Source organism: Apteryx rowi, unplaced genomic scaffold (assembly GCF_003343035.1).
Source record: "Apteryx rowi isolate R43461 unplaced genomic scaffold, aptRow1 scaffold_237, whole genome shotgun sequence".
Lineage (NCBI taxonomy): Eukaryota > Metazoa > Chordata > Aves > Apterygiformes > Apterygidae > Apteryx > Apteryx rowi.
Genome location: NW_020448719.1, coordinates 274,073 through 300,015, shown reverse-complemented (window position 1 = coordinate 300,015; position 25,943 = coordinate 274,073). Strand labels below are relative to the sequence as shown.

General features: G+C 37.0%; 1 protein-coding gene across 7 annotated transcripts; it reads left to right on the top strand.

The window, feature by feature from the left end:
• The first annotated feature begins 6 nt into the window (after window positions 1–6).
• CEP83 (centrosomal protein 83) lies at window positions 7–25,382 on the top strand. 7 transcript variants are annotated; one of them, XM_026066061.1, is made up of 17 exons: window positions 7–87; window positions 1,641–1,710; window positions 5,211–5,369; window positions 5,673–5,823; window positions 7,578–7,670; window positions 7,981–8,112; window positions 11,403–11,654; window positions 12,306–12,437; window positions 15,490–15,604; window positions 17,237–17,381; window positions 17,529–17,678; window positions 18,322–18,397; window positions 19,498–19,655; window positions 22,414–22,543; window positions 23,425–23,528; window positions 24,308–24,488; window positions 25,182–25,382. In XM_026066061.1, exons 3-17 carry the CDS (start codon window positions 5,221–5,223, stop codon window positions 25,365–25,367), a joined length of 2,154 nt encoding a protein of 717 aa, XP_025921846.1. In that variant the 5' UTR covers window positions 7–87; window positions 1,641–1,710; window positions 5,211–5,220; the 3' UTR covers window positions 25,368–25,382. The 7 variants fall into 7 exon arrangements, 6 of the variants coding, with proteins under 6 accessions (XP_025921846.1, XP_025921844.1, XP_025921848.1 ...); XM_026066059.1 differs by having other exon boundaries at window positions 5,106–5,369; XM_026066060.1 differs by lacking the exon at window positions 7–87 and adding an exon at window positions 117–135 and having other exon boundaries at window positions 5,106–5,369.
• The last annotated feature ends 561 nt before the right edge of the window (window positions 25,383–25,943 follow it).

Here is a 25,943-nt window from a genome sequence, read left to right as displayed (position 1 = left end):
GTCGTCCTTACCCGGGGCGGCGGCGCCGCGCGTCTGTGCTCCCAGGATGCTCTGCGGGCCCGCGGCGGGCGGTGGCGCGAGCGGGAGGTGAGGCGCCATTTTTAAATTCCTCAAACCGTTGGCGGCCGCTGTCGGGTGAGCGGGTGCGGGGTGGGGTGGGGTGGCCGGGCGCCCCTGCGGGGAGGGTGGGCAGGCAGGCAGGCAGGCGGCCCGGGGCCTTCCTGCCCGGGGCCTTCCTGCCCGGGGTTTCACCTCGCGGTGTGCGAGCTGGGAGGCCCCTCGGCCCTCGCTCCTGCCGCGGCCCTGCTCGCGCCTCCCTTGGGCCCGCCGTTGCCAAGCAGAGATCTGTAAACCCTCGAGGAGCGGTCGGCGGCCGATCCCGCAGCGCGGTCGTTTTTCTCTTATGTCCCCAACCGGTGGTTACAGCCTGCTGCGCCCTCTGGGAGCTGGTAGTGGGCTGGTGACCCCCTGAGTTGGGGAATTGCCCAGCACAAGCAGCGAAGTTCAGGGGTAGAAAGAGCCTACTCTGTGTGCATGTTCTCATGTTATCTTTTCCACCAGTGGGCTTCATGCATGTGCAGTTTGAGGATGCTGATTATTTTTCTGCACTTCAGGTTGTTTGACCCCCATATTAGTGTAGTACCGATATCAGTATGTAGTACATATTAGCGTAGTAGAAGGCTTCTATATTCATAAGTCATAGGAAAGTCAACAGCGTAATTGTCACAGTGACTTACACAAGCTCACTCTGCTTGTTATCCAAAATAAAGCCTGTGCACATGCTGTAAGGTGCATATAATCATGTTTTTGCCTACAGGAGCACTGTGGAATGCATATACTAAGATGTGATTTGTGTCTTATCTGAATATCTCTGTCTTTAAGTCAACATTAATATGAAATGCTTTGTCAGTAGAAATGGAAGAAGAATGTTGGTTGTGGAGTATAGAACTACTAATGACAAGTAGCAGTTTATCACATCTGTATGTCTGAATAAAACTTTGAATGACACTCTAGTAAACAAAAGTTTGTCATGTGTATTTGAAGGACTCTTGTCATGATATAGTGAGAAAGATAACTGGCATATGATACCCGAATAACTGTTCTCAAATACAGCTAGGAGAGTTCTCAAATGTAGCTACCATGCAAAATTTTAGTTTGAACAGTAGTATATCTGGCAATGTTGCAAGTGCTATCAGTTTACTTTAGCTGTGTACTAAAGCCAAAATTTGCATCTTATGTTAAGATATAACCTTGTTTGTTGTTCTTTGTGTAATAAAAAAAATCCTCTCTCTAATGTAAGATAGAAACAGAAAGGCTGATACTGTGTGTCATGTGTAGGGATTGGACACTGTGAAATAGTGCATGCCTAACTGTTGAAATTTGTACTTTGAACACTGCTGTGGAAGAAGTGAAAATAGTTGAAGTGAGATTGATGTGTTCTGTAACATACAAATCATACAGATGTTCTCCAAAATTTCTGCATTTATGAATGCAAAAGCACTGAGTGTTTACTTCCACTGAATTCTCTGCTGTGATATCTGAGTAGTATCCAAATTATAGAAATTCCTGTAATAAAGGATTTCATGTTTCTCTTTGATTTTTTTCCCCGTAATATTTGTTTTATTTCTATTTTTAAAAAGGTGATTACTTTGGCTATTGCAAGTTGCTGATGATGGAGTAACAGAGTGAGGACTATTAAAGTAATGATAGGTAAGCTATTGTGTTTCTCAGATGATATATAATTTTGGTTTTGTTTTAATTCACTTGCTCTTCTTGGCTAGTCTGATCTCTCCTGAGTGTGTTGCATAGTCATTTAAGGTGGGATTCGTTTCACTTTGTCTAAAAACTAGGTATTCAATGCTGTTGTTTCATGAGCATCTGAGCTCATGATGTAACAGCTCTCTGCTCCTGAAAGGAGAAAGTCTTGCTCCTCCTTCTGGCCATTTATTTGCCTCTTTGTTTCTTTCCCCTAACCAGTTCCCATTCCCTACTTTCACTGTTCTGTAGCTTGTTGGATTTTTCCATGAGCTAACTTGACTCACTGACCTCACATAAAACTATTGAGTGTTTTTTGCTTGGTTAATTTTCTGTTGTCTTATTGAGCTAAATCAGTTCACAGAAAGGTCTGATGAATGTTAGTTCTAGGAGTGAGGATGAAAAAAGGAGGAGTGGAACCTCCTGTTTCTGGTGACAGTAAGCAGTTGAACTGGGTTACAATTTCTCATTAGTTCATTATCTAGTCTTACTCTGTAGGCTGTTAAGCAGGAATGGGAAGGGTTAGTGTTTGAAGAGGCACTTGCATGAGGCTGTGTGCTTCCTTTGAGTTTCTCACTTACTCTTTCAGACAAGTGGTTGTATTATTTCACAAGATGTTGGCTGATTGAAGAAAAAAAAAGTGAACATATAAAGAGGTCTAGAATTCTGACAAAAGTAGGCAAAAAATGAATTTGCGGCGACTGATACAAGTTTGCAGTTCTGTAACATGATAAAAACTGGCAAATATAGGTGGAGAACTAATTTTAGAAATAAGTAATTGTAAAGGTTATTTAAGGTCTGACCATTGACTGTGAGCAAGTGTTGTAGGCCATTAGCACAGAAGAGATTCTTAGCTTGTTAGCTGTATACTTAAGCTTTTTACCCTGGAATGGTATTAAATATTCACAGCTCACTAGCAGGAATTATTTTATGTTTTGAAAATGAAGCTTATGAATTTGATGGGAAAAAAATCTTTATTTTTTTGTTTGCAAGAAAGTGAGTATTATGTTGCTGTTGGTAGATTCAGGGAAAGAGAGATAGGAAAGAAATGAAGTCTTTGATTTTGTAGTTCCTCTCATATTTGTTACTGGAATGCAGATCATGAAATTTGCCACAAGATGTCCCTGTAAGCCAAAATACCTTTATTTTCCTTAACTGTGCACCACTTTGGTTTTTAAAGGGTGAAACAGGTTTTTTGTGAGCTACATTTTTTTCATGCTCTTTCCTTTTTTCTTTCATGAAATCTTTGTGCAAATGAATAAATGACAGGATGTGTGTCTTGCTTTACAATCTGTGGACTTTTTGATAGCAGCAGAAGTTGTCAGGCGAGTGTGTATTTCCCACCTGCATCAGTTTAGAGCTGAGAGTACAGAAGGTTGCATTTCTGCTCTTCCATTTATCTTTTTCTTTTGTTTTTTATGTTCTCAGAAAACTCTCTTTTTGTATGTGTCTTTGATTTTGTATATAGTAATGCTACTTTTTGCTCACGTAAGTTAAGAGAATTCAGTCCCAAGTTTAAATCCTGTGTTCCTAATTCTGAATTTGGTTTGGTATTTAAATTTGGTACTTGTAGTTTATAAAAGCAAAGATCTGAGACAGAGAAAATACTGTGGCTTATTTTTTTTTTTTACAGTGATCACGATAATGCTTTCTGTATGCTTAAAAATTCTTAGGTATGTGCTGCCTGGGTCTTCTCTGTGTACCAGAACTTTCTGTTGTCTCACACAGTTTATGTACTTAGGATCGCTGACCACTTTTCCTCATACAGCTGTTGGTTTAAGGATTGAAAATGTAGCAATCCTGAGTTTGGCAACTGCTTTTGTCCTTTGTTTCTCAATAATAAACAAAATTCAGGGATGAAAAATAGATACTATATTGATTAGAAGGTTTTTCAGAATTTGTTCTATAGAGGGATTAATTCTCAAAATGAGATGCACATATAGAACAGTCACTGAGGAGAATGTTCTTTATTTGATTTCTTCTCCTCCTCCTCCCAGCAAATTTGGATAAAGCAGAATAAAAAGAAGTTGCTGCTATCACTTTGCCTATTCTATTATTGTAACAGTGACTTACATTGGTAGATTTTCCTCTGACCTTTTCCCATCTTAGCAGTGGAGGAAGAAAAAACAGGAAAGAAACTGAAACATAAGATTTTTTTTTATGTTACTATGTCATTTAGTGGAATAGGTACTAACATGCAGTGTTTTTTTTCCTATATAGAAGATTATATTTTGATCTTGCTTGTAGTTCAGAAGTTTATAGAATCAAATGCCAAGTGTTTTAAGACAGGTCCATGAAAGATTTTAACAGAGAGTGAAATGTTGGAAGATGTTATATATTCAGCTCTTTATGTGAAGAAGGTGAGGTATTTGCAGTGATGCTGGGGATTTAAATTCACTCCTGTTTGAGTTTTATTTTGTACACCACTGCAAATACGGAGTTCTTAGTCACCAGTCAGTCCAGTTATGCCAAAAGCTAAAATGGCAGAGTAGTCAGTTTCAAAGCTTTGTAACTTCCCTAAAATTTGGTTACAAGCCTCCTTCCTCCAGATCCTTTAGAAGAGGCACTAACAATGAGTCTAACACAGTATCTTGTTTCTAATATTGAAAAGAACTGAACAGACATATTACGATACTTCCCCATTTCTCAGCATCTGGTGAGCTGCAGCTTTCTCACCGATCTCAGATTGTCACTTTTAGCAAAACTCTTTCCAGAAAGAGCATAAGAAACTACCAGATAAATTTTGAAAACGAGGAAATGATGTATATCAGTGGTGTATTTCAGAGCTGAACTTTGAACAGTCTGGCAGATACCTGCTCATGCAACCTTAACTCTTCTCTGGAGACAGTTTGATAGGAATTCGTCAGTGAGAATTATCTGCTGTTCTTCCAGCTGAATTGATGGTGTACTGAGTAGAACAACTTATTAGGACAGCGAAGCACACAGTGACTGTGATAAGTAGTAGTAAAAACTGTTTGTTTCTGAGGTCTGTGGCCTCTGTTTGAAACCTTGTTAAGGGGGCATAATTGCATCATAGTTTGATTCTTGGTGTACACCGAAAGTAAAAATAACAGTTTGTGTATCTGTCAGTTTGAGGTGCTTGTGCTTATTTTGTATCGACTCAAATAAGCTCCTTTATTAAATTTGTCCTGTGGTCCTGGGAGGGCTACCAAATTTCACGGCAGGCAGAATGAACAGAGAAGAATTGCCCTTTCAAAAGTAGGAGGTTTCTAGGAGGAACGCTGCAGAGGCAGGGTTCTTCTGTGCTGAAAGCAAAAGCAGTATGTTAAGTCTTTGAATTGTTGATATATATCTTCATTACTAATTACATGTCCTTGTGTTTGTGTCAGGTGACTTGATCTTCTGGGATGTCATCAGCATAAAAAAGTGGATGGTGTTACAGATTTGTTATAAATTAATTTTTGTCTTGTCCTCTCAATAATCATTGTGAATAGTCGTCATAGAATGGATACCTTTGGTGGCCTCCTTCCTCCCATGGTTGGAAATGATGATACTGCTAGTTCACAAGAGTTGCAAAAACTTCTGATTGATGAAAAAATGCGATGTGAACACCATAAAGCAAATTATCAAACTCTAAAGGCAGAACATATAAGGTAGGCAAATTTAAACAGGTTTCTTCATTTTAGCTGTTAAAAGGTGAAGCTAAATGTTATGTGGAAGCATGTTTTGTGTGCGTGAGCTATTTCTGTATTTAAGGACAGATTTGAGTGTTGTTCATTTTAGAAAATAAACAATTCAAAATACCTTAATACATGTTAGGCAATGTTTCCAAAATACTTGATACGTTTGTAAATATGGTGTCACTTTTCAATATGTTACAAGAAGGTGATATTTAGATAGATACCCCTCTACTTTCAGAGGGTAAATATAAAATAAGTTTGTACTTTGTCTTGCAGGTTACAGGAGGAATATACAAAATCACAAGATGAACTGAAACGGTTGTTAGTTGAAAAGCAAACTGTACATGACAAATTTCAGTTTCTTCTTGCTGAATATCAAAAGGAGTTGCTGGGTAAAACACAAGAGCTGGAAGAACTGAAGATGCAGGTGAAATATGTTACTGACAGAGCTTAATATGATTTTAATGCTGTAATAGGGCCATGCTTATATTTCTGTTTATCTAACATGCATATATTTCTCTGGAGTGACTGTGGGATGAAATTCTTTTTTTCTTGTTTAACTGATCTCCCATATACTGGTGTATGCTGCATTTAATAGTCAGACTCTCAGTCTCTGAGGAAAAGCTCTGTCAGTGCATGCTTTCCTATTACAGAGAGAATCATCTGCTCTGGTGAATAGCTTAGATGCCTAAATCTGTTATCATTAGTGACTGGAGAAATAGATATCGGTTTCTCTTCATGATGGCAATTCTTCTCTCTTTTTTTTTTTTTAAGCATTTAAGATATCTTGGATGACATTTTCTATAATTGCTTATTTCTTTAAACTAGTGCAGGACATAGTTATGACTGCCTGCAGAGAGAGCTCAGGGTGACTAATTTAGATGTAGGTGTCTAGATTTAAGTGAAATGATTTCCACTCATGAATGACTTCTCAAATCCTGTAAATCTTTTGAGATACTAACATTGCTATCACTATACGGGAATTTATTTACTTCTGCAAACTTTGGATAAGACTAGTAGTAGCTCTTCAGTGACTAGGTTAAAAATAAGAGCTCATTCATTTTTCAGATTTATTTGCAGGTTTCTTGCCTGTTACCTGCTAAAAGTGAAGTTTTGTAATGATTATTCTACCATCAAAAGAACAACATAGTGTTCTCTTTGAGGGACTCTTTATCTTCCAAAGGGGTTGGTATTTACTCAAGTACTTCGTATATTTGGATCTCATCAGCTTTTCAGAACTGGAAAGATTGTGGTGATTCTGTTACTGGCTGAACAATCCAGCTTGTAGGTTGCTTGCTGAACTGTGTTCTAAGATGTTAGAAGTCTTTGTATAAACTAATGTTCCTAGGGAACAAATACAGCATCTAATAAAACATACCCAGGTGAATGGAGGAGATCCCTAGACTCTGAATGGAGGAGAGGTGCCTCTGTGCTGTAACTAGAATTAGTCTTCAGGGACTTTAGGGGTACAGAATAGCAAAAGAAAAGTAGAATAAAGTAGAATCTGTCACAGGTTGTGGATGTATGCCTGTCTTTTTGTTTGTTTGTTTGTTTTAAGCTCTCTCTCGGTAGTTAGTTTGCTGTTATTGACCATACCCAAGACTACTCTTACCAAAATACCATGTAGTATTGATATTAAGGCAGAAAATCTTTCTTGATCTCAGTTTCATTTCAAACCAGGAACCATGTATCTGTTGGTACTGCTTTGCATGTATGACCTCACATTTGCTTGTGAAAGATTGTGCTAAGATAGCAGGTTTTTTCTAATGGGCTGTATATAATGTGTTTTACAGGAAGTGGTTTGGTTTATTCATTTTGACTAAATGGGGTTGGGTCATTTACTATTTGGAAAGTTTTTCCAGACAATAATGCTTTACTTTTTATGACACTTCTTTTTCTCCAAAAAGGAGACCGATTTCTTGGCAGTTTACCTCAACATCTTTGTTACTTCTGTCAGTAAAATGTGACATTCTAAGTGTTTCTTTTATCTTCCCAGAATGTGTTTAGTTAGCTAATATCACATTTCTTTGCTTCTGTAAATATCATTGAAAATTTTTTTACAAAGACATAGAAAACTCAACAGGATTCCTAAAATCGTACTTGAAATATTTTCTTGCTGTTTGGCATATCCCAGTAAAAATAGAAGAATATGGCTAGTTACTTATAGCTTTTTGTCTTAAGGTGCTAACTCCTCAAAAATTGGAATTGTTAAGAGCACAAATACAGCAGGAATTGGAATCTCCTATGAGAGGACGTTTTAAGAAGCTAGAAAATGTAAGTAATAAGTATTTAATTTTGTTTCATTAGGGTAGTGACCACTCATTTATAATTGTTCCTCACAATAGGAACATTAGGAGATTAAAACTGAAGTTGGCAAGAGGAGCAAAGTACGATAATCCTCATCTGATACTGTTCAGTGCTGTTGCTCCAGACAGTGAAGGCTGAAACCCTAGAACAGGGAGAAAGAGGGATTCAGTTGAACAAGTATAACTTCTAAAATGATGGGAACACTGAATGGACATTTGAAGGAAATAAATCTGAATCCTTCTCTGGTTGAGTCTATTTGTTTTATTGTCTAACTTAGGAAGTGGAAAAATATAGAACAGAATATAACAAACTTCGTTATGAACATACCTTTCTAAAATCAGAATTTGAACATCAAAAGGAAGAACATGCACGTATTTTGGAGGAGAAGAAAATAAAATACGAGGCTGAGGTATGTGAAGTGTTACAGTAGCTTAAAGTGTATCTGATGACAAAGTCACTTGAACCTTGTGAAAATGTTGGTACTTTGATGAGTTGTCAGTTTGACATAATTTCATAATGTAGTGTTTGTTTCTGTTCTCTTAATTCTCAAAACACTTTTATGACTTAGCCTAAAGCTGTCTCTGTAGGTTCGTTCAGTGATGTGTTATAATGTCGTTCGTGCTGTTATAAGTAAGAATAGACTTGCCTTCTGATAAATGACAGCCAGTAGCTTTGCTTAAATGCTTTTTTTAAATCACATTTGAGGTAGAATTTGATACATTACACTGATCTGAAATTAATAGGTTATCTGAGCAACTGATGTAAATTTAAATTTTAAATTACTTATGAAGCAACTAATCCAACAGGAAGGCAGCAGAAGATATTCTTAATGCCAGACAAGGGTAAATTTTGAAATTAAGTTAGATTGCAACAGTGGTGGTCAAAAGGATAGTGAAAACTTTGGTAACTCTTTTTAAGTTATATTAACTTCTGGATAAATCATTCATAAATTTTTTTGTTTCAGAATTGGACTTGCAAAAGTATGGCTAAATAAATTGCCAGCTTATATATGTTTTAAATATATGCAAAGGTGTAAATGAAAGTTGCATATATCATTTGCATATTTCATTTAAGTATTTGTCTTGGAGCACATCCCAAGATGCCAGATTTGAATGTATTAGTCCAAGCATGAGACACAAATCAAAAGCAATCATCGCTTTCAAAATCAATCCAAATTCACAAATGCAACACACAAAAAACAGAACAGCCTTCCTTCCCAGAGCTAATCCCAGGTGCTGCTTTACAGCCTGTCTCTCTCGTGGCTTGTTGGACTTGTGCTCATTCTGCAACTGACTAGCACAGTTACAGAGAACGGGATTACCTTGAGCCCAGGGCACAATGTGTCCTAGTTCCTCTCTCTGAGCCACATCTGGATATGAGAAATGCTAAAGCTTTTGCAGCCTTCTTAACCTCCCACACCATTTGGCACAGGGAGACTACAAAAACATCATAATTCCTAAGTGATGGCTTGGGCATGTCATGCAATAATTCTTGGATCTCCACATAAAAGGGATTTGGAGGGATTCTGCTACAGAATTTGGCTTTTCCCCATAGAGGTCATTGATGGAACTTTTAAAAGCACAGCACTGCAAATCAGAGTTTAGAATATAGTTTCCAAATATCGAGAGAACTGAATCTCTTTCAGACCTTGCTTTTTCACTCTTTCGCCCCCAATCCTCACCTTACGTACCGTCCACGTAACTTGTTTTGAATCATTGAGAACTGTCTATTTAGAATATATTCATCAGTTACAATCTCAAGATTAGTTCATGCCTATTTTACTAACTTGTAACAGCAGTTTTTTTTTTTTTTAATATATTGTTTTGTTTTCTGTCTGATAGGGTCAAATCATGTTAGCTATCCTTGAGTTACTGGCAGGTTTGAGTACTATTGTAACGGTAGAATTGTAGAATCGTAATTTAGGTTGGAAGGGACCTTCACAGATCTAGTCCAACACCCTGCTCAGAAGAGGTCTAATTAGATCAGGTTGCTCAGAGCCATATCCAGTAAAATCTTGAATATTTGCAAGAATGGAGATTCAACAATCTTTCTGGGCAACCTGTTCCAGTATTTAACCACTCTCATGGTTTAAAAAAAAATCCTAATATCTAATTGGCATGTTCCAACTTCTGTCTGTTGCCTCTCTTCCTATTACCATGCACCTCTGAGAAGAGTCTAGATCCATCTTCTCTGTACCCTCTGATCAGGTAGTTGTAGAAAGCAGTAAGGTCTCGCCTGAGCCTTCTCTTCTCCAAGCTGAATAGGCCCGGTTCTCTCGGGCTGTTTTCACACATTATGTTCTTCAACCTCTTGACCATTCTGATGGCCCTCTGCTGGATGTGCTCCAGTGTGTCAATATCCTTCGTTTACTGGACTTAGTACTCCAGATGTGGTCTTACAAGTGCTGAAAAGAGGGGAAGGATCACTTCTCTGGACCTGCTGGCTATGCTTCTGCCAATGCAACTCAGGATGCAGTTGGCCTTCTTTGCTGCAAATGCTGATTCATGTTCAGCTTGTTGTCTACTAGGACCCCCCCTGGATCCTTTCCTGTGGAGCTGCTTCCTAGACAGTGGGTCCCACCTAGTGCTGTTGCGCCGGGTTACTCCATCCCAGATGCATGACTTTGTACTTGCTCTCCTTGAACTTCAAGAGGTTCCAGTCAGCCCATTTGTCCAGACTGTCTAGGTCCCCCTGAATAGCAGCTCTGCCCTCCAGCATATCGACTGTTCTTGCCAATTTGATGTCATCCACAAATTTGTTGAGTGCACTCCATCCTGTCATCCAGGTCATTAATGAAGACATCAAACAGTATTGGACCCAGTACTGATCTCTGAGGGACCCTACTATTTACAGGCCATCAGCTGGACTTTGCACCACTGATCACAACTCTTTGAGCCTGCCAGTGCAGCCAAATTTCTACCCAATTTATCATCCACTTACCCAGCTCATATCTTATCAATCTGATAGCAGACCTATGTGAGACTGTATCAAAGACCTTGCTAAAATCAAAGTATACAACATCCACTGCCCTCTCCTTGTCCACAGCACCAGTCATTTCATCCTAGAAAGCAGAGAAGTGGAGTCACGTATGATTTGCCCATAGTAAGCCCTACTTCCAGTCACATTCTTGTCTTCTGTGTGTTTAGAAATGGCTTCTAGGAGGACTTGCCAGGGACTGAGGTGAAGCTGGCTGGCCTGTTAGTTACCTGGATCCTCCTTCTTGACCTTCTTGCCTTTCTTGGTGATGGGTATGATGTCTGCCTTTTTCCAGTCATCAGGAACCTTCCTCACCTGTCATGACCTTTGCAAGGCTGTTCTCTATTATCTTTGAATGGCATCACCCAGCTCCTTCAATATCCTTGGATCTATTCCATCTGGTCCCATAGACTTGTGTATGTCCAAGTGAGTTAAATGATCCCTAACTCTTTCTTCCTTTACTCTTGGTAGTACTTCCACAGACTCTGTTAGGAGGCTCAGGGACTTGGGAGGCCCAAGAACAAGCCTCATCGGTGAAAACTGAGGCAAAAAAGGCATTAAGTAATGGGCCTTTTGATTATCCTGTTCTAAGAAAGAAAACAAACGCAAATATAATTTCTTTTTTATTTTTTAAATGCACATTGCTGTTCTTTCCAGAATATTTGTTACTGTCTGACAGCTAGCTAATGTAGAGGTTTATATTTTCTGATTAACAACTATCAGATAACAAGGCTGGATAAAGATAAAGAAGAACTCCATGATCAGCTGCTTAGCGTTGATCCCACAAGGGATAGTAAACGCGTGGAGGTACTCTCCAGAGAAAAGGCACGACTACATCAGAAATTAAAAGGCTTGGAAGCAGAAGTAGCAGAACTAAGAGCAGAAAGAGACAACTATGGTGTACAAGCAGAAAATGTTCAAAGAGTACAAGTACGACAGTTAGCTGAGATGCAGACTATGGCAAGGTCTCTAGAGGTAAGATTGTTTTCTCTTTGTTTTTTTGGGTTTTTTTTTTTCGTCTTGTAGAGTGTAGTGAGAGTAACACTTGGCCTGATGAAGCTATCACTGAAATCACTGGTAATTTTGCCATTGATTCTACAAGAGAAGACAAAATCACAAATTTTGCAATTTCAGATTTAAAAACAAAATTTAACTGTGTTAGGAGTCATGAACTGCCAAATTCAGCCCTTTGATACTTTAGTAAAGCTCAGGGTCTTGAGTCTATAAGATTAGCAATAATTACATTTTATTTCCTCTCCATGAAGTTAACACTTCAGTTAGTATAACTGCATAGGCCAACATATGACATCTTTATGAGCACTGCTTAGTGCATACCCGTATTTAGATCCCAGCAGTTTAATGATACAAATACTTGCTGCTTCCTAAGTAAGTCTGATTACCTCTGCCTCTTAAATTGAAGATGTGTGTGATTCTGTGCAGGCAGTGTTAGAAAAAACAGTTATTACTTTTGAGTAAAATACTTTATTGTATTGGAACACACTGTCCAGCAAAGATAAACATTTTGCTATATATATGATGTCAGTAATGTCTAGAAGGGCAAATCAGTTGAACCATACAGGTGAATACCCTGCTCCAAAAATCTTACAAATGCCGCCTTTATTCAAGGCAGAAAAGAAGTTAGCTGAACAACAGATCGATCGCATTGGGAAAGAACTGCAGATGAGTCATGAGCAAAACATTCTTTTAACCAGCAAACTTCACAAATCTGAACGAGAAGTCAATTCCTTAGCTACTAAAGTAAGTGCTTTTATGATATCTGAAATACATTTTTTCATATGTTATATTTTTTCTGTCTGTATTTTATATTAAGAATAAAGTAACAATTTTTTCTGCTGTGAATTGAAGTAGGTTTTTTTCCATTTTCAGTTGGTAGATCCAGAATATGTATGTGATTTTACAGGAAAAACATCATCCCTAAGAGTATCTCTAGAGATTGAGGTTATACCCTTTTAATTTCGTTTTCTAGATCTTTTTTCTAAACAGAAAAGTGCTTGAAGAGATGTATTTACATTCATGTTTTTATTACTCATGAAGATAGCCTTATTTGATGGAAACAACCTTTAATCTTTCATCAAGTGCAATGGAACTTGACAAAAATATATGTATTTATTTCTTCAAGATATGGCTTCTGGAAACTGTAAAAAGTATGCTCTGACTGTGCTGCATTACCTACAGGAAGCAATCTGCATTGAAATCACCTGCTGAGATTTAGGTTCTATTAGAAGCAGGATAGGCACGTTAGTGCAGCGTTCTACTTGGTCTAATGCCAGTGTAGCTTGTTGGAAATGTTTCTGTACAGCACTGGTAGCAAGTTTAATCCCCTGTGTTTTCTCACTCTTCTGGAAGGGTTTTAGGTATTCCTGAACTGACCATAAATTCAGTAATTTTGGTCTGGTATATCCAGTTGAATGCAAAATTGTTTTAACCTCTAGACTGACTTAAAGCTATCCTCCATTTCTGAATATACTTTCCACAATAACACTGACATGAACTTTGTATGGGTATGACAGTCAATACTGGCATAATATGCCTCAGACAAGATATAATACAAGAAAAATACTGAAAAAATAGCTTCTTCCTAGTTCATCTTTAACAGTCTCAGAAGTCATTCAAAACAGGCTTTACAGTATTCGGCTCTTGTAATTTATAAGTGTGGACTATTTCAATTTTTGTCCTGAATCCAAGAAAGTTCTAGCTTACCATAAGAATAGGATATAACTATACCAATATTATAAACCTGTTTAGAGCCTGTCATACTTGTCTAGCATGAATAATAAATAGGAGGTAGAGTCATGGATAAGAAAATAACCTCTATGTATCTTCGTTTTAAAAACTTTTTTGTTAAGCCTTTTTTATCAGGAACCTTTTAAAATATATATAATAGATGGTCACAGTCTTGACATTGTATTAACTGGTGTTCTCTGCTTGCCTCCAGAAGTAGGAGAAAATTAAAATACTTGGTGGTGTTTTTGAAGGGAGGAAGAGTAGAAACTCGTTTCTATATACCACCTCCCCCCCCAACTTTTTCTGCACCAGCTCAGTCATATTCCTGAGCACAAGTGTACGGGTTTATCTTCTGGATTTTGTGCCTTAAAAAAGCCACCTTAAAATTTTGCAGGTGGCCCTGAAATGTTCTCAACTTCATATTTAAGCAACCAAATCCACAGTGTAGTTACTTAATAAGCTACTGTGTCATTCTTAACCTTTTGCCACTTGTATATGCTAGCAGGTTGTAATTACATTTGTCACTGTGAATGGATTTTCATTATAAGTGCTTTCCTCTAGGTATTTAATTCTCATTGACCGTGTAATTACTGTGTAGAAATGCCTAAACTATAGAAAGTTTCCATGCAAGCAGTAATTGTCTTTGATGATTTGATGTTCTTAAAACTGCTGTTTTTATGAGGCAGTTTGATGTGCATGTCACAGTTGTAGAGAAGTATTTGATTTAAAATGCACTTTAAAACTATGATGACCTGGATTTTGAGATAGTATTGTAGCACTCCAGGATGTCAAGAGAGCTATACATAGTTATCAAATGGAAATGACTTGGAGAAATAACTGATACTCTGGTTTTGTTTCACTTTAGGGAGATTACATCTAACTTTATTCTAGCTTGATTCTGTAGAATATGTAGTATTTGCTCAGAAACCAAGTTTGCATAGGCAGTCCTGTGCATTTGCGCATGTGTCACCAAGGCTTTTTAAAAGAATAATCTTTCCAGTCTGTAGCTTGTAATCGCTTACTGCTTAAGTATGGGGTACATGTCCATAGTCAGACAGCCTGGTTCCTGTAATGTATATTGTCTTTGGTTACTTTTATTTTTTTTAATCAGGGAATATACAAAACTTACATTTTAAGATGACTGACAATTCATTCATGAATTGTCATTCATGAATTCAGATTTTCATAGTCTAGATACTGACCGCTTGGCCTTGACATATTTCTCTGAAACAAGCTGTATCTTGATTAGAAGCAAGGGTCAACCCCTGCTCTGTTTGGCTAAGTGCAAGAAAAATAATATAAAATAAAAAGTTGTTTGTTTTTACTAGGTATGGATTGGGCATCTTTTTTCTTAGTATCATCAAGGTAATTTCCTTCGCTTCAAAAGTTCCTGATTAAAATGGAAATCATTAATGGTGGATGGGATCATCCTAATGGTTTTATGTTTCTGATCCTGAAGTAAGAAAAAAGTAACCAGAATTGCCTCTTGTGAATAATTATGGCCCAAATAATGTGTTTTTCACTACCCTCTACTGGAAATGGCTGAACTATTTTAGTTGAAAAGACTCCAGAAATAGTTGGAAACATTCACCATGGAAAACATCAGCCAAATGGTTAGAGACTGGCATAGTTAGAAGCAGTTGTGCTAATGGGTTAGGTTCTAAAACAGACTATTAGGAGTAATGGGGTGGAAAAAAGATCATTCATGAATTCAATTCATGATGATTCAATTCATGAATTGTCAGTGTCTGACTCAAGGAATTAATGAAAACTTGTAGTAGCACTGAATATGATTTGGGGAATCATATATTGTCAATAAGCTTTAGTGGTACAGAGTCTGTATAATCATCATTAAAATGACCTACAGGAGTGGATATTCTGGAATGATTTTCAGGAAAGCAGTGGATGAAAAAAATTATTTAAAAAGGAATATTTAGAATAAACGTAGGCTGCCATTATTTAGCAGTTTTTCTTGTTAGCAAAGTAGCACATGAAAAATGTACAGTATAGCTGCAAATATATATTTTTATTTTCAGTTGATTTGGTTTTATTTTCTAATTCATAGGTAGAAGAACTTAAACATTCACATAAATTAGAAGTAACAAATGTCAAACTGGAGGCAGCAAGAACAAAGAGTGAGGTAGAAAGAGAGCGAAACAGGATTCAAAGTGAAATGGATGGTAAAATATGCAATTAATTTCTAATGGTTTCTTTTGTAAATTTCAGTTAGAACAATATTACAATTATTTTTCCTCTAATTGTCCCCCAGCAATCTTAACTTCTACTTCTAGTCCAGATGATAGATCTAAAAATTCATACTGCTATCTAACTGTTGTATCATTTGATTTACTAGGGTAAGAAGAACAATTACAGAACAATTTGCAGTTATGTAAATTAGTGAATTTGTGATACAATTTGAACATAATCTGTTTTAAATCATGTACTTTAGAGGTTAATTAAAAAATATATATATTGCCAAAGTTTTCAGTCTTTCACTTTGCTTGAAACCTTAACATATCTAGGACTTCAGTGGTTATTTTGTACTCTGATTTTGCATCCATGGAACGGCCAACAATCGAGTAAGGTGCTCATGTGAAACAAAATAGAGGCTCTAGGTCATTCTTTGAAGAAAATAGGCAATGGTGCAGGCTACCTAATTCAAAGCTGAGCCTATAGGCAACCTGAAATAACTTTCCAGAGTGAAACTAGTAGTAGTATTCTAGTACTAGTTATATACTGATGATTTAAATCAGTACACAGCTCTTAAGTGGACTGTCCTCAATGTGTGAGTCTGTGCCATAATCCCCAAATGGTACTGTCATCTTCCAGGAACAGTTGCTTCTGTTCACTTGCTTTACTATTTAGTTTCCTGAGAGCATCTAAAAAGTGTCGATTTCTGTTTCGACAACCCACTTTTGTAGTATCTTGCAAACTAAAAATGTTGGAGGTATAAAATATGAAACTAAATGCAAACAAGATTTATTTTATATTTCATAAAATCATCTGCCTTTAACCTAACTTAAAGTTGTGGTGGAATCCAGTTTTTATCACTGAATTAGCTAAATAACCAGCAGTCATTGATATAGAGTGTTGTCCTATTTGCCAGTGAGCACAGAAGCCTTGGTTACATTTTTTCTCATTTGCATCTTTCATTCCTGCATATAGAGTCACAACTTTCAGAATTGCTTCATTTGGTAATATTTCTCACTCTGATTGTTTTCTCAAGTTTGTGGAGTTGTTTTCTGAGTTTTTTGCTTTTAATGGTAATACAGTCCCCAAAATTTGTAACTGATGTTACATGTAAGTATTATTGGTGTTCTTTCCATTTTCACTGCATCTAATCTGAGTGGATGAAAATGGGAGATTTGCTGTAGACCGGTTACTGTGGTTTCACTAGTTGACTGGTTATTTGTTTCCATAAACTTCATCTCTTCTTTTGTGAAAATAATACATTTTCTGTCTTAACCTTTTCATAGCTATGGTAGAACATTTTTATCCAGGCACAACTGCTTAGCAGAAATTGCTTTGGACTTTAAATCTAAATAATACCAACTGTTTATTTGCATTTGTTAAAATAATAAGGCTGTGTAGGCAGAGATTCCAGTGTAATAGTTGCTTTTCAAAAGTTTTTCTGACATGTTGCTGTTACACTAAAAAAGGCCTAGTCTGTTATGTTTTTTTTCCCCCCGCATGTTGGAATATGAATTGTGAATTTCAGCTCCCTTTTATTAGTGTGTAATGTTATTTTAATATTGGATTCCCTCATGTTGATATCAATAATGACATTTTAACTTTTTTAACATATAATGCAGGATTGTTGTCAGACAATAAAATTCTTAAAGCAGCTGTTGAACGTCATAAGGTGCTTTTAGTCAAAAAGGATCGGGAGCTAATTCGTAAAGTGCAAGCTGCCAAAGATGAAGTTTTTGAAAAAATTGCAGCATTACAGGATGAAAAGTATGTTTGTTGATTTATTGCTCAACTTCTAAAAGGGCTGGGGAAGACTGTTTTGAGTAACTTATTTAAATGTTCTTAGCAACTAAATGCTTTTGTTGGTACTTGTCTTTGTCATGGTTCTTGTGTAAACATTGAATGCTATCTCAGGTTAGAACTTGAGAACAGAATAGCTGATCTAGAGAAGATGAAAGCCGAACAAGATACTTGGAGGCAATCTGAAAAAGATCAGTATGAAGAGAAATTACATGTTGCACAGATGGCAGAAGAATCTAGCAAAAAGGAACTTCAGCGACTGCGGTAGTGTGGCTTTTCTGATCTTAATACAAATTTCACAAAGGTTTTTCTCCTAATTTCTTTACAGTATTCAGCATAGAGGATTATTATTTATAGGTAAATAAATGTTCATTATAGTGAATGAAACAAAATTATCTTCTGTAAAAGAAAAATATGCTGTTTAAAAAATAATAAATTTTAGAAGTTTGAAAGAAAAACTTCTTGCTTTTAATAAACATTTTAAAGAAATAACTGTATAATAAAATTGACTCCATATTGGCTGCTGGCATAACCCAGCATTAGTGTAAAACGTTTCTCTTTCCACAGTGGAGTAACATCAGCAACTTGTAAACCGAGACCGTAATATGACATCTCTTTGAGTTGGTTATTATAATACTCAGTGAAGTTGTTTTGCTCTTTTTATCATACTGACCTTCATACAAATGGTATAGTGAAAATCATGTTCCAAAAGCAAACAAATCAACGTATTTCTTACTCCCTTATGAATTCTAATTATCAATAAAAATAGGCCTTTAAATCATTGTTTAGTAAATTGAAAGACTGATAAATATTTGTGCAATATATTCTATTGTCAGACTGAATTGTCCAAACTTCTAACAGCTGTATTTTAATTAGATAAAAATAAGGATGTTGTATACAATTTTAGATTAAAAATTCAACAGCAAGCTATTCAGACAGAGGAGTTGGAAGAGAAGAAAACTGAAGCTGCTGATCTGAAACAGGTAAGGGTTTATTGCATTGTAATGTTTTATAGAGAAATTCCATCTTTTTTGCAGTTCTCAAGTACAGTATTTGAAGATTAGATTGAATTTTTAAGACTTTTCTTCCTGAGGGACAATATGTATGGAACAGATATTTAAATGCAAAAGTGTTAAGAAATCACATATGCTTTCTAGACCTGTATAAATGAATTACAGCTTTTGCTCCATGTATTTTGTGTGTACCAAGGATTTCAAAGCTGAATGTTTATAGACTGGTATATTGAACACAGTTATGCACTATTTAACTGGAGATTCAGTTGCCATGGAGATTTATGAATTGTTTCTAGGCAATGCTTTGCATTTAGACTGCGCCTCTCATCTGAGGTTCTTCAAGTGCTTAACAGTTGTTTCATAAATGAATAAACTAGTCTAAAGAGGTATATTTCCACTGCAAAGTGAATTGATGGCAGTGCTGGAAATAAAACCTTATTCTCTTTACTCCTGCTCACCTATACTGTTATTTAGTAGGTAAGAATGTAGCTGAACATCAAAGAAGTCTGCAACACAAGCTGTATGCACTTGAAATTCAAGGCAATATATTTTTTCTCCAGAAATCAGGAGATGGGGCGTCTGTGAGTGTATGTGTGCAGAGGGAAAAAAGAAAGGAAAACAGTCATCATCTCTGTGTGCTGACTGTGGAATGTTGACTTATAAGACTCTTCATAGTTATTTGCTCTTGCAAACCAACTGGTTCAGCCACCAAGCTGTCACGCAGCTGGGATCAACATTGTGCATTATGAGAGAGAAGAGTCTGTGTAGCTCCAAAGCTCAGCTACTCTTTCTGCTTTGGCGCTCTAGTTCTGTACAGCTCTGGGACATCATGTAGGATGCCTTAGGTCCTAGGAAAGGTATCAGAGGCTAATGACTTGTGCATCCCTTTCTCATTTTAACCACAATAGAAAACTTTTTCCTTGTCTAGTGATTTACTGTAAAGCTTCTGGAGAAGCTCTTGAGTAAGGAGAAGTGGAGCAAATAACAAAGGCTTATCAAACCTAGTTTCTCAGAACTAATTGTGAATTATTCATGTATCTTCTCAAATGAAACCTTGCATTTCTTTGTAGCAAATTCATGACTTGCAGCTCCAGGTTGCCTCACTTTCTCAGTCAGAAAATGATTTGCTGGATTCCAATCAAAAGCTGAAAGACATGATAGAAAGGTTAAAACAAGAATGTCAAAATGCAAGGAGTCAAGCAGAAAAAGCTCAACTGGAAACAGAGAAGTAATTTTTTTTCTTCTTTTTTTGTCTTTACTTTTTCTTTTCGTATTGCTGTTTTCCTTTCATGTAGATTACTAACTGTGGATTGTAGATTCTGAATAAAGTCTGAAATGAGGCCTGAATGGGAAATATAGGACAATTGTAGAAAATGGTTATACCTTCTGTTATGTGGCATATATAAAAGCTTTACTAGTGATAACTTCAAAAATAGGAGTTTGTTTCCATTCACGTCTGTTGCAAATAATTCTTGACTAATGAAATATGCTATGTCTATAAAATGACATCTTGTTTCTATTGAAGTGAATGCCAAACTTCTATTAGTTTAAATGGATCCAGAGTTTCACACACAGTTCTTGTGTGTTTAGCATAAAGGGGAAAAAAGTGTTTAAACATTGTATTATGCTTTGAAAAGGTTCCAGGGACTGAGTCTGTATATATACTTTTTTTTCCCCCTCTCACCAGATCCTTTTAGCTGATATGAGGCAAATAATAGCTTTTGGGGGCATCTTCAAGTTGCTCCCATTAAGTGAAAAATCTAATCAATTTAATGATTAATGATTTTTTTCCAGTCTTTCCATTACTCTATGAACTTTACCATATACAATCAAAATATGGTAATAAATGCTGAAGGAAACCAAATATTGTTCAGGGCCAGTACAGTAATGAACGCTTTCCTGGAGTTTAAAGATTCATTTGTCAGTTAGTCTGAAGTGACTATTTAGTGTTTCATAGCAAAATAACCGAATACATGTTTAAGTTTTACTGGATTGTTGTGTGTGGTGGATTTTTAAGAAAGTCCATGTCCCAGATCAAACTTGGAAAACTTCCAAGAGATGTAATATGGCATTTTTCATTTTAACTTTGCCTTTACTACAAAGTACTACTGCTATGATAAAGCTGGTTGCACTGACATCGTTAGTCTAAGTATTGCTTTTCAGTTTAATAATTGGGTAGACCATTGCATTGGGACCACACAGAAAGTTCAATTGTTAGTAGTATGTTAAATACATTGGATATTTACTGTAGAAAGGTGTATTAATATTCTGAGTGAGATAATCACTGTCACAGACCTTTTAAAATAGTGTAAATGGGCTATAGGCTCTTTTACGAGAGAGGAACAGGTTTTCTTGGGGAAGGCAGTGGAAGGAACTTGGCAGTCCTCTAAGATCATTTTATAAATATGTAGAAAATGGGAGATACATCAAAACTGATGCTGCAGAAATTGAGAAGTTTTGCAGCCTACAGGTAAGTGCTCTCAGTCTGCCCTACTCTTGCACTGGGAGCCTTGGCACCTGTTTCCATTCTTTTTCTGACTCTGTGGGCAATACATAACTTCCTTGCTCGGTTTTGTTACAAGCTTGAACTCCAAGAGTTAAGTCTCACCAAAGCTGTAGGTTGACTTAAAGAGGAAGTGAAATAAGGACCAAAAGATAAGAAAGATAAACAGCTTAAGTTAAAAAAGTGCTAGTTGGGCCATGAGTAGGCAAGGCAGCTGCCTGCTTGATTGTGTCTGGCTTAGGCTTGGAAACAAAAATCTGAAATGAGGAAAGGGCTAAAGACAAACTATGAGATTGATGTAGATGAGAGATTAGCCCAGGCAGGCACTTGTTAAGCATTTCAGGAACAGTGTTAGGTCTCTGTTGGGACATTTTTAACCCCTGTGTCCATTGAATTTCTTCTAATGTCAAGCAGTGCTTTTGGATAAAGCTCTTTGGTTCCTGCATAGTAATAGTTATTTACAGTTAACAGCAAAGTACAAACCCCATTGGATCTACTAGAAAAGTTGTGATGGGTATCAAGTGGGCCAGGATTCTGGTTCTGATCTGAGAGCAGATGACTTGTAATACTTCCACTGCAGAGAAGGTTAAAGGGTGTTTGGTGAGAAACTTAGAGATGTATTCAGAGTCCCTGCAGGGGAACTGCATCACCCCGAGACTGGAGTGGTATGGATGCACTGACACCAGTCCCTAGACCGGATTTCTTAAAAACTACAAAGAATCTCATCATATGATTTTTATACAGGATTATACTTAGATGTAGTTAGCTCTTCCTTACCCAGACACAATACAAGTAGCCCAGACAAACAAGACTGAAGAGAGAAACCGGGTCCTTTGCAAGTGAATTGGCAAAGAATACAGCCTAATTTTAAGATGGTTTAACCATTCAAAGTTCCAAAGAAATAAAGTGTATTACTCTTGGTTTGCATTCAGCTGGTATGTTGGCTAGGAACCATATCAGTGGGAACTTCCTGTTGTGTTGGTGTTTATGCTGGTCAGGAGCACACATTAGTCAGGTTTTACTTCTCTAATTCAAAGGAGTAGTAGACCATGTATGGCAGCAACCTAATTTTATGTCTTATTTTCCAAACAGAGAAGATAGCTGTCAGCTCTTCTGACAACTGATGTTTGGCTTAAGCTTCAGTTGTCTACCGTTGTGTTCCAGTGTGATTATTTGATTTGAATTTAGAACTTTTCTCAGGACTGTGTGGCAACATGCCAACCCAACAAGCAGTCTACAATTAACTAGCTATTGGAATCAGTTTTCAAAATTTGCCACTCATAATTGAACAAACCAATGATGACGTTAATACACGCATTCAAATTTGGTGGATCTTGAGCACAATCAAATTTAAATCGGACCCTTCAAATATATAAGGCAGGAGTTGTGAAAAGAAACATCTATTTCAATAGCCCTAAGAAATTAATCCAAAGCGCTGTTTTGTCTATATAACTTTCTAATCTCTGTACTTGACTTTTCTAAGGACTTTAGAATACAAACATATCGAATGGCTGGAGGAGAAGCATGAACTTACTCAGCGTATCACAGAAAGAGAAGAGAAATATAACCAAGTGAAGAACAAGCTACATCGAGCTGCTGTTACTCAAAAAAAGGCATGTTGACTCTTCCTTTATGAATGATGCAGCTTATGAAAAGCTCAGCTTTATTTTGGGCAGCTAGAATTGTTTTAAAGGTTTATTTGCAATCTGTTAGACATAATAAAATAATCAGGTTCTTCAAGATTAGCATAGAAATAGGTTGAAATGATATGTAAAAGAATATTACAACCAACAACAATGTTGAAATGTCATCAAAGATTTTGTGAGTTTTCTTGTGCATATATAGTTAAATTTAAGAGGTGGACTCTTCCTTAACTAGTAAGGATGATGTTTCGGATACCAGCTAGATGATGGTCTCCTTTTCCTTGATTATATGTGCCCCATCTATTTTGTGTCGCAATGTGGTACCCTTCATGGAATATTAAAATTTTATGTCTTCTCCTAAGCTTGCTTTTTAGGAAATAGCTTGACAGGAAAAGCTGGTTAATTTTTTATAAAAGCCCAAGATTAATGGGCAGTTTTATACATTGGGCATATGCAGGTTATGAAACGAACATCTAGCTTTTAAGGTTGTTCAGAGTTGAGGTTAACATGAGCAAAAAAGAGTCACAGAAGAAAGTATGCAATTTTTTGTGTAGTGCTTGTATTTATATGTGGTCATTTAAAGAATGACATTTGTCATTTGAAAATACAGTTAGTTTCCCAATGAATGACTTACAGATGTGCGTCTTTCAGTCAGTTCTGGATCATTTCTCATCTCTTTTGTTTCTCCTCAGGGCTTTCAGAACCTTCAGACAATACAGTGCCTCTTCTTAAAAAAGGAAAATCCTAAAAAATGTCACAGCTTGAAACCATGTGCAATATAGATTTAACTTTTACAGGATCTAGTATATCAAAGTATTACTTGGCTCAATTTGAAATGTCTTGTTTGACAGAGAAAGACTCTCAATGATAATAAACACAGGAGGATGCAAGAAAAACTAGAACTTTTGGAAGCCAAGATAGAAGAACTAGAAAAAGAAAATCAGTTGTTAAATAGGTAATAAACTTTGCTTTTTCTTAGCTTACATATCCTTTGAAAGACAACATATGCCCAAGATCAGACTTACAGATAAGTATTTTATAAGGTACCTGCCACTTAGTTTAGTAACTGAAGTCCAATTTATTGCTATTTTCAGTATTAGAATTCTTCTTTGAATGGAGTCTATTTATGATGGTTGTGTTTGTACGGTCAGCTAAGAATTCATAAGACAACTGCAGGGCTGTCTTTTTTTCAGGTAAAAATGGAGGAAGAATATCTGAAGACAGTATAAATACAGTTGCAGGGCTCCCTTCAAAAGAAGGAAGATAGATTAAAAAAAAGGGGGTGCCACAGAGAACCAGTGTTAGAGTTGGAAGTACAGTATGTGAAAATAAATAGAAGACAGGAAAGAAAAAGACTTCAGAATTGCAAATAAAACAGACTAACATCCTCTTGGAAAGATAAGCTCCTGTTTTTTTTCTCTCCATTGAACACCTATGGAGGGCTTGATTCAAATAATTAATTTAGTGTGGCTTCTGTGGCTCACTACTGCTCATGCTATTAAAATCTTAATTTATTCCATCTACTGAATAAATTCTAATACATAATACAGCAGCTAGCTTAAGGTGAAGAGGGACATTAGGCAGAAGCATATAAAGAGATCTTGCACCTTCTATTCCTTCTGGTATATTGTTTTCCTTCTTAAGCATAGTAAACAGCAGAGCACTCATGGAGAGGTATGCTTATATGTTGGTGTACTAAATATTTTGAGCAATAAGAAATCTCTTATTTCATAGGCAGAATGTTTCCTATGAAGAATATACACGGCTCCAGAAGAGACTAAAGGACTTGCAACGTAGACACAATGAATTCCGGAGTTTAATTCTGAATCCTAACATACCCTCGCTCAATCCAGTCAGTATAATGCCATCGTCTGCCTTGCCTCCTGGGCCTGAAGTGTCCTTTCCCCTTCTTCAGGTGGTGATGTATTACAATAAGTGAAACTAATACAACAAAAGAGGGTGTTAGAACAGTAGTAGGCCTTAGTCTTAAGGAAGGAAGGAATATTTGATCTTTGAACAGAGGACGTAAACTTTTAGGAGTGCTTTCAGTGCTGTTCCCTTCCTCACTGTATGAAAGAGTTCTTGAAAGACAAGGGTACAGTACTTCATAGCACACAGGCAGTTTTAAACCTATTCTCAATACTTTACCATTTTCTTGAGAGGCTTTGAATGGCTCCTTCTGGACAAGGAAGTATCATTGTGTTATTTTCAGACCATGTTTTCACTAGTAAAAAGGAGTATTGCTACCCTTGATTTCTTGTGTGGTTAAAAGCACTTTCTTTATTCCAGTGAGCTTCTGAGGGAGAAAATCTCTCTAACTGAGGTTGACCAGGCTGAACTTATTGATTCTCAGTAACTGAGACAGGACTTCAGCTCAGTGTGCCCCTTCTATCTGAGAGCAGGAATGCCCGTGTGCATGCTTCTTGCTGATGCTGTTTGTGATGGCTGTCAGAACAATAACCACAAAAATTGTGGAAGAAAATCTTGATGGATAAGGGCATTTTAAACTTCACAATTTTATTTTAAAATCATTACTAAAAAATGGAGATTATTTTAGTCCCTCGTAGGTGTTGCAAAATGTTACAGAAACACTTTTCTTAATTTCAAGGAGGAACAACATCAAAGGGAGCTTTCCCTGCTTCGCAAGCGGCTGGAAGAACTAGAAACTGCACAGAGAAAACAGCTGCAAGAGCTCGGACTATCAAGAGAGCGAGTAATGGTGGGAGCATGCAGGGACTTAGCTAGAACCAAGCTAGCTGAAGAAGATGATGCACAAAGTGAGGACTCTAAATAAAATGTGCAAACTCTACCTACTGTTAGTTTTCAATAGCATATCTTTCGTACATGCTTTTATTTAATATTTTGCCAAAAACATGCTTGTATGTGCCTGAATAGCATAAAACATATTCTGCATAGTTTTGTATTTATTTTTGATAGACAGTTGTAAATTAACAAACATAATGATTCCAAGTTAGTGACTGGCTGCGCCGCTGGTGTTGGCAACAGGGTTTTGGTTTCTGCGACCATGGGACCCTGTTTGAAGATCGACAACTGATGGCGAGAGGTGGGATCCGCCCCACTAAGTGGGGCACGCGTGTCTTTGCCAACAGGTTGGCCAACCTGGTAAGGAGGGCTTTAAACTAGGAAAGAYGGGGGAAGGGGAGAGTTATAGTGCCAGGGTAGTTGGCAAAAGACAGCTCAAGCCGGGACGCCTCCAGCAGGTGAATGCAGCCAGGGAAGTGCACATGGGATGTGGCTATGGAGGATCCTCTTGTATCCCTCCTGGGAAACCTGCATGCTCGATCACCTCTCTGAAATGCCTGTACACCAATGCACGCAGCATGGGGAACAAACAGGAAGAACTAGAGAT

Excerpts from the sequence above, each read along its gene's own strand:
- CEP83 (XM_026066061.1), top strand. The coding sequence starts at position 5,221 with ATGGATACCTTTGGTGGCCTCCTTCCTCCCATGGTTGGAAATGATGAT. Across the intron at positions 7,671-7,980 it reads GTTTTAAGAAGCTAGAAAAT|GAAGTGGAAAAATATAGAAC; the intron begins GTAAGTAATAAG and ends TGTCTAACTTAG. Across the intron at positions 23,529-24,307 it reads GAAAATCAGTTGTTAAATAG|GCAGAATGTTTCCTATGAAG; the intron begins GTAATAAACTTT and ends CTTATTTCATAG.